This window comes from Kryptolebias marmoratus, linkage group LG8, assembly GCF_001649575.2.
Source record: "Kryptolebias marmoratus isolate JLee-2015 linkage group LG8, ASM164957v2, whole genome shotgun sequence".
Classification (NCBI taxonomy): Eukaryota; Metazoa; Chordata; class Actinopteri; order Cyprinodontiformes; family Rivulidae; genus Kryptolebias; species Kryptolebias marmoratus.
Genome location: NC_051437.1, coordinates 18,822,981 through 18,831,502, shown reverse-complemented (window position 1 = coordinate 18,831,502; position 8,522 = coordinate 18,822,981). Strand labels below are relative to the sequence as shown.

The 8,522-nt window shown below is 37.1% G+C and overlaps 2 protein-coding genes across 2 annotated transcripts in view; one reads left to right on the top strand and one right to left on the bottom strand.

The window, feature by feature from the left end:
• Window positions 1–1,789, bottom strand: part of lamtor5 (late endosomal/lysosomal adaptor, MAPK and MTOR activator 5) — a 5,695-nt gene extending 3,906 nt beyond the window's left edge. The window contains exons 1-2 of the mRNA XM_017417720.3: window positions 1,647–1,789; window positions 1,492–1,553 (exon numbers count right to left, since the gene is read on the bottom strand). Of these exons, the coding sequence (XP_017273209.1) occupies window positions 1,492–1,553; window positions 1,647–1,756 (172 nt within the window). The 5' untranslated portion in view covers window positions 1,757–1,789. The remainder of the gene's footprint in view (window positions 1–1,491; window positions 1,554–1,646) is intronic.
• prok1 (prokineticin 1) lies at window positions 1,778–6,059 on the top strand. Its single transcript, XM_025006267.2, has 3 exons — window positions 1,778–4,447; window positions 5,171–5,296; window positions 5,635–6,059. The coding sequence occupies exons 1-3, from the start codon at window positions 4,175–4,177 to the stop codon at window positions 5,752–5,754; spliced, it is 519 nt and encodes a 172-aa protein (XP_024862035.1). The 5' UTR covers window positions 1,778–4,174; the 3' UTR covers window positions 5,755–6,059.
• The last annotated feature ends 2,463 nt before the right edge of the window (window positions 6,060–8,522 follow it).

Sequence of the window (8,522 nt, the reverse complement as noted above, 5' to 3'; positions counted from 1 at the left end):
CCCACAATGTCCCGAGTCGAGGTCAGAAGCACACCACCCTCACTATAAACAGTGTTGGTGCTGCACTGCTTTCCCCTCCTGAGACGCCGTATGGTGGACCAGAATCGCCTCGAAGCCGTACGGAAGTCTTTTTCCATGGCCTCCTCATGGCTCCTCTTATGTTTTTATTATAAAATTCTACAAAACAACAACACACTACAACAAACGTTTATCTTTGTTAAATCATACAGGAAGATAAACATCTAATATATTAATTGCTAAAATAATCACATAATTTTCACTATAAACTCTTTTGTCCTGGGGTAACCAAAGCTTTGTGATAGTTGACAAAGACTGAAAATGCACTGCACGTTTATCCCCATAGCAAACTGAGTGTTTTCTAATGTGCTCAGTCTTTTTCCTCATTTATGAAAGGCTATGTTGCAGAACAAATCAGAGTCTAAGTTAAACAATGTAAGATAAATAAATAGTATAGAATCAATAAACCGGAGTGTTCACTTGCTCATTGATGGGGAAGCATATGACAAAGTCATACGCTTTGACTGACTGTGTTACTTACTGATTGTGAATGTCTCTCATGATCAAATCATTGTCGTTATTTTTTTTTCCTGCAAGGTTACAGAGCATTTAGCTTAACTGAATTATACATTTGTTCATGAGTAATACCAAGCAAGAAACAATTACCAACCATATTATGATTAATCCTGCTCTACTTGTGGCACACTTTAACACAGAATTGGCAGTCAAGAGATTACACAGCATTAATTTTCGTCTGAAGTTAGCATCTATGATTAAATTTGATTACAGTAATTTCCTGTAGATCTGTAATATTCTCAGAGGAGCTCATCCCATCAGGAAGGCTAATCTCATCATGCTCACTGTGTAAATACTCATACTGTAAATGCTTTCCGAGGCTTAAGGTAAAATGCCTTAGCTTTTCTTTTTCCTCATAAAGGGCTGGTAACAACTCAAAGAGCATAATGAACTTTAATGTATTAAAAATCAGAGTCTGAAAATATCCTTTATTGTCGAATCTGGATGAGTTGTATGAGGTGAGTTTATACTGCTCTTCTATAAGAAAGTGACAGATTGCTTTTTAAATCTATATATCTATTAAGCTAACACATATCCTTAAATATGTCTGTCTTGAGTAAACGTGGCTTTATATAAAATGATTTTAGCTATTATGTTTGTATGTAAGTGAAGTAGTAACAGTTTTGAATACCGGTGGTGTGAGTTTCAGAGCAATTACAGTGACTTTCTGTCAAGTTTTAAACTCTAATTTTATTGTAACAACACGACTGGGTGCTTGTAATCAAATACAATGAATTTCAAACTTTTTAGCAAACAAATTACAGTTAAAGAGTTCAGTTTTTACGATTGATTTGACCATCGTTTAAACACAGACACGCCTGTTTCGTAACAGCTAAGTTTAGAGTGAATAGCAGTGAAATTTTTTTTTTCTATAAGTCTCGTTAAGTAATATCTTACAGCCCAGGTTGTGTCCTTGTTGATCCGTGCAGAGCACACCGACAACTGCTGGATTCTTCATGCTGCCAAAAAACACAACAAGAAGGAGCGAAATTCGTCTTAAATGCCACAAAAAGTGAAAGCAGGAGCGCAGTTTCAGTCGGGTTTTAACTTACGTGTCGTCGAGATGTTGCTCAAGAGACGACTCCATCGCTAATAAATGATAAATACAAGGAAAGTTCAAATGTACTGTACGAAAACCTGTCTCTGTCGTTGAAAGTTTCATCTACTTTTCCGGGTTGAGTCAGCTGACCGTCACGTGCGCTAAGAGTCCCGACGAGGACCAAAGATTGCGAAACGCGACAAAACAATAAACAAGAAAAAACAAGAAAAAAAGACTTCCGGAAAATATCAAATGCTGTGAAATATTAAATCTACACGTGCTGTGCATTATACATAGTTAATTACAATATATTTGTTCTGATAATAGCACCTAAATTTGTATTTTAAAAGTATCAGAACGATAGCTAGATAGACAGACAGATAAATTGGTCTTTTTTTCTCAGTTGTTGGTCACTTTCTTCACTCTACACTCCCTGAGAAAATAAATATGATTCAGAGTTTGTGGTTGCATAAATATATAATCAGATTACTTGAATTATTTTCATTCTCTTTAATATAAAAAACGCTCTACACATAATCCAGTTTCCATTGCCTCTGCACAATTAGTCATGTTTATTTGTCTCTTATAAAATAGACAATGCTGAAATATTTCCATTCTCATTGTCTGCAGTCCTAACATAGTTACCTGGAGAAACATTTTTGCTCAGTGATGTTGGCACTGAGATACGAAATTACCTATGAAACTACAATCATCTCCACCAGACTAGCTCTTATACTGGATTGAACATTCTCATTGCAAAGTCACTGAAAGACTGAAAATAGGTTAAATATAGACAATAATCTATTTACGCTCAGATTTGGTGAGTAAAGTACACAGATAAAAGGTAGGTTAGGCTGAAACAGTACACTTACTGGTCTAGGATAAGTTTAGTAAAACCTGCTTGAATGCTCTGTCTTTACGGTGCTCCACTGTCCTGCTTGAGCCCCGATGTTTATTCTTGACACGTTTCTTTTTCCTTTTTTTTTTTCTTTCACGTTTAGCTGCAGATTTACTCTTATATTTTCACCTAAACGTCTCCTCTGAGATTCTACCTACACAGACTGCAGTTAGCTTAATGTAGGTCAATCATGACTCAAGTGTCTGTGTGGTTCTGGCAGATTCAGCCAAGTTCTTATTTACAGTCAATGTGGACCCGCATTTCAGAATTGCGTTAAGAATATCTGAAAAACTACTGGAGCAATCCCTTTGATATAGGGACCATATGATATAGTTCAGGATAACCTATTTTATGTTTCATTTCATGCTTTGCAAAGAGTATCTTTAATCTCACCAACAGTGTCCAAATATGATTCAGCATGTTTGACTGTTTTTTTCCCCCACAAAATACAGTATGTTGCTTTAAATGAGTAACCTTGTCACTTGCAGTCTTCTGTTGATGTACTACCTTAAGGTTCTTTGCTCTGAAGTTAATTTGATACATGTGAGCTCACTGTTCTGTCTGATTTCTGCAGCCTGTTCCAAGATGGTGAGGCTTCAGTGCTCCTGCTGACAGGGCAGAACTGGGTGAATATAATTATGTGGCCGCAGCATTGGGGGGAATCCATCACCGGTGCAGCAGCAGGGTAATGTCCTGCTGGCTAACCTATGGGCTACTCTCTCCCTCCTTTTCCTCTAATTCTTCTCTCGTTGCCGTCCCTCTTCTCTTCCTCATATTTTCTTCGTGTACCTTAAATCACTGCCCGCCTGTGTCTGCTGACAACCAGCTGCTCATCACTGTCCAAGCATGCACGTAGGCAAAGACACGTCAAAGTGCAGGTTTACATATACAGAATGATTTCCTACAGCTATCACGTAACAGTTTCTTTCCTGGTCACGAATATACTTGCGTGTGTGTATTGTTTATTCTGGCCATCTCTCACCCACAGACACATGCAAAAACAAACTTTAGTGTTTTTAAAAGAATGATGGATCATTACGACCACAGTGGCTAATGAGCTCTGACTCAGTGTTAATTTATCATCACTCTGGCTACTGTATCCAGGGACATCAAGACTAATTTTTCATATTCTAATGTTCATTTAGTGACATTATAGCTTCATAAGCAATTTTAGTGAGGAGCTGTAAGCACAAATTCCACCAAGTAGAAACTTTTTAAAATGTAAAACAGAATTGATGTAAGTATAAAAATACTGGCACTCATTATGCAATGTCAGAGGGGACTGATTAGTGACCTGTAGCTTAGGTTGATGTGACAGTCCATGGGATTATGCTACAGAATAATTAAAACGTCACATCCCTGCTTGTTATATGAACCAGAGTTATTGGATATTCCTGGATTTCACGTCCCATTTGCCTTTACTCACAATGAGGTGTCAGCTTCATTTTAGTTTGTATAAATTTAATGCTGAAATAACTGGGTGTATATTTTATGTCTGTATGTTTTCAAAACCATTTCAGTCACTGAAACTGCGACAGTCTTAAGAAAATGCGGCATGCAACAGGCAAAGATCTGAAAGAAAAGATGACTAAAGAGAGCATCCATCATCTGGAGGAGTAAGATGGCAAAGAGGGCGTGGGGAAATGTCAAACATGAGGAGGGAGGGGGAAAATATTGGGTGGCGGTCGCAGGTGGATAAAAAGAAGGAGAGAGCGCAGCTTCCCTCTTTATCTGAGAAGTTTTACAAACCCTTATGGGTGTCTGAAGCGTCGTTGTGGGGGTGCTGCAGAGTTTGTTCACAGTTTAAAGTGTTGAGAGGGTCCAGTGGTCCTGTTGCTGTCATGGACTTCAGCGTGATGTTGCTGTCCGTCCTCCTGGTGTTTTCGAGCTGGTCCAGAGGAGCCGTGATCACAGGGGTGAGTGAGAAGTTTGTGGCTCCTATTCTGGCTGTTAAACTTGTTGTTTTTTGAAATAATTTAACCTAATTATCATTGTTTATTGTCAATGAATGAACTATATAGGACATTTGCTGTAATATATATTTTTTTTAGTTGTTTTTCTATTTTAGTATATTAAAAACATTTTAATTCAGTATTAAAATATTTATCAGTAAACTCATGAAAAATGCAAGTACTGTTATCACAAATCTGTTGCGTAATTAGGCCTAATTACTTAAGCAGCTATTACCTGACAATAGTAACATCAGGGGTTAACTCAAAATAAAATCCAGTAATTGAATGAATAGCTATATTTATATTCATCTAAAGCTATATTTATTTAGACATTTTTTTCTATGTGAACATCTTTACATATATGCCAAACAGAACAGCTCGTGTTATCTGGATAATTATGTAGAATTTAATTACATGTGATTGACGACAGACCACATCCTCCTCCGCTTCAGACTTATGGAAAAATCCAAAGGAAATTATCCCAGTCTGATGACTGATATTCATTTGTAAATGAATTATGAAAATATAATTGATAAAATTCATGATAAGATTCAGATATAGCTCAGAATCCTGGTTGATTATTGCAACAAAATGAAACAAATTCAAATCTACAGTGCATTTAGTTTTCTGTGTTGTCTTTTTTTCCTCTTATATTTTTACCATCTTGTCCCTGTGTGTGTCCTGCAGGCCTGCGAGAAAGACGTGCAGTGTGGATTCGATCTTTGCTGCGCCGTCAGTTTATGGCTGAGGGGTCTGAGGATGTGCATCCCGAGAGGTGTGGAAGGGGATGAATGCCACCCCTTCAGCCACAAGGTGGGTCCAAATACCCTCGCAGTAATTTTCCAGCATCACAAACTCCCTCTGCCGCCTCTTTTTGAGCCCGCTGTTAGAGATTGTATCAACGGCTGGCAGGTCGGCTGAAGTGTTAGAAAAGCTGCTGATAACTGCAGAAGATATTGATCTTCTCCACACCGAATGAGCCGATTAGAGTAATTTATCTCTTTGATCTTTTGGACAAGTCAACAGTTTGCTCAGCTAGCACTGCATCCATCCCTGCAGTTCACTAAAGAGACCTGATGGTTCGTGAAGCATTATAAATGTCAGATTAAGCTCCTTTTGTCATTTATTTCTACTGCTTTTTATTGTTCCAGGTGCCATACGCAGGGAAGCGGTTACATCACACCTGTCCCTGTCTCCCCCACTTGGTGTGCACCAGGTTTGCTGATAACAAGTATAGATGTACAGAAGATTTCAAAAACATGGACTTTTAAAAAATGACCAAACACAGCAAAAAGCAGCACATTCATACAAATGAAGACTTGAACAAGATGTGGCTCACAATCATCTTCTATAACTGTATTCTTCATTTCTGTACTCTATGCACTAAAATACATTATAGAAATTATACTAATGCACAAAGCAAGAATATGGCAACTGAGGCTGAGACAGTATTATTTAATATCACAAACCACAAAAGGTTTATAAAGTCTGCTTGACTTTATAAATCAAAGGTTTATCAACAGGATGTTTGTGAATCATGGTTCTTTCATGCTCACTTTATGTTTATTTATCAAAGGAGATGTAGATAATTATTGTCAATAAAAAGTACAATACAACTGTCATGTCATGTCTTCCATATTCAACGATCGATGAAACGTGATTTGTGATACAGATTGTTGCTGTCTGTTGGTTTTCATTAGGTCTGAGTGAAATTATAAGCTGTGATTCGGTGACAGATGTGATATCAATATATTATATTAGAGGAAAACTCTGAAAAATATATTCAGCAGAAACATTAATAAAAATAACAGTAATAACAAATAGAAAATGAAAGCTGCACAGGGATGCAGCTTCATTCTGCAGTGCATGCATAAAAGCAAAATACTTGAAAGAAAATCACAATTATTTAAAGAATACAAGCATCAAAAAATTATTAGCTTATCAGCCATTTCTGTTATTTAAAGAATGCAGTTAAAGTAAAACAAGCCATGAGAAGAATCAGGTTAAGACGTTCTTTTAATGTCCTCATTCTAAAGATTTTCAGCCTTTGTTGTCCTAAAAGGATATACAGATAAATGAATCATGAACCAATTTACCAATATCAGTAATGGTTTTACTACAATAAAGTATTGTTGTATAACATTTTTAGAAACAAAAAATAACCTCTGATTTCCCAGTTTTAAATAATGAAGTGGACTACAGTTTTAACTTAGATCATATTTATCCAATTGTGGCATCTTTTCATTGACTCTGTTTTAAACTTAAAATACAATTTAAACATTTTCTCCTCACATATAAAGCTTTTAAAGACCGAGTTCTGTGTTTTGAAAAACAGCAAAGTGCTTTTTCTCTTAAATGAATGCTTCTCTCTCATACAGAAGGTTTACTTGTGGTTCTTAAGGTTTCTAAAGGAATGAGGACAGAGCTTTCAGTTATCAGGTTCCTTTAGTGTGGAACCAGCCACAAGTTTCAATTAGGGAGGAATAAACCTTCCACTTTCAAGACTTCTTTTTGATAAAGCCTAAAGTTAGGGCTGCTCAAATAAACTATTCATTTATTTATGTTACTAGGCTCATAGACTCCTCCAGGACCTGATGGACTTCTTTTTAAACATCTACTATTACCCTTGATCTACTTATAATTGTCACAAACTTTTAATTTTACTCAGCTTTAGCTAATTATTTCAGTCTGTCTGTCTCTCTGTCTTGTCCTCAGATAACTTCAGGTACTCTAACTGCTTCTAAAGTAAAGCAGCAGCAGCTTCAGCCGGTCCTTCTGCAACACTGAAATTCTTCTTAGATACCAAATAATGATTACCCAGCAGTACAAATTACGCTGGCATGAACCGTTCTTTGATATTGGTGGCTTTTATGGGGCAGTATTCTCTGCAGATGGTGAAAGTTTCATGCTAATGTGATACAACACACAGTTAATGTCATCCATGTGCAGAGAAAAATCAAATTCAACCTACAAAAGCCCCTCAACTTTAAAATTTTGTCCATCCAGTGTGGCACGGGCAGCTCAGCAGCTCAGCTGGATTTTTGGCCAGCAGCACCACTGAGGTCACCAAAACCTCTGGAACAAAATGCAAAGTCTATTTAGACTTCAGCCTCGCGTGTCCCGATGGTCCACTGAACTGTGACTAAGGATGGGAGTCCAGGTGGGGCAGCGTTTTTCTGTTCAGCCCTGTGTTTGGAATCGGGCCCTCTTTGTGGCTCCAAAGCAGACTGATGGCATCCTGGGATTACCTTTCCAGTCCATTACCTCTGACAATGTGGTGCCTGCCAAGATGATCAAGCAGAAACTTCCATCTTGGACATTTAAGGTCCAACGAAGCTCCGAAAAGGGATGGAAATATATTGCTTGGAAGAGTTCTGTTTTATGTTCCATTTTTTACACTACTCACATTTAATTGTAATATATACACGTGCCGTTTGGTTATTTATTTTATCTTAGCAACTCACTGTGAGTTGGTCTGGTGGTGTTGAAAATGACTGAACAGATCACCTGAATGACCCTGTCCTTAGACCCTTAGTAGGAGACAATCAGTACAAATAAATGCATCTAAAATCAGTAATGATTAATACATACATTTAAAATTAAAACTTGCAATAAGTTTCACAAAACCTTGTAGTTTGGCAGAATTTTATCTCCTGTTTCTCTCATTTGCAATGTTACTGAGCAGACTGGGTCATATCCTGTAACAAGTGAGGTTAATTTTTTATTTCTAGACGGACATATTGAGGTAGTTAAAGCCTTCAAAGGGCCGGAGAATAAACTGGAACAAATATTTTTTCAAACAGGTTTGCTGGAAGACAGTTTCAAAGCTTGGAAATTAATCATGTTGCCTCTTTGGGTCCGCAGGTTTTTGATTTAAACATCCAAATTATTTTATTTAGATTATGGTTGAAGCCACATAAAATAAACAAGTAAAATGCTGACATAGTTTGATTTATTTAAGTTAAGTTTTTTTTGCTGTCATGTAAAGTCGTTGAGGTTAACACAGACTCTGTCAAAGATCCACCTCTGGTCCTCAGGT

What these genes read in the sequence shown, in the direction of transcription:
- prok1 (XM_025006267.2), top strand. Translation starts at nt 4,175, where the DNA reads ATGTCAAACATGAGGAGGGAGGGGGAAAATATTGGGTGGCGGTCGCAG. An exon ending in GAGGAGCCGTGATCACAGGG is followed by an intron (nt 4,448 to 5,170) that starts GTGAGTGAGAAG and finishes TGTGTCCTGCAG; the next exon opens with GCCTGCGAGAAAGACGTGCA. An exon ending in GCCACCCCTTCAGCCACAAG is followed by an intron (nt 5,297 to 5,634) that starts GTGGGTCCAAAT and finishes TTATTGTTCCAG; the next exon opens with GTGCCATACGCAGGGAAGCG.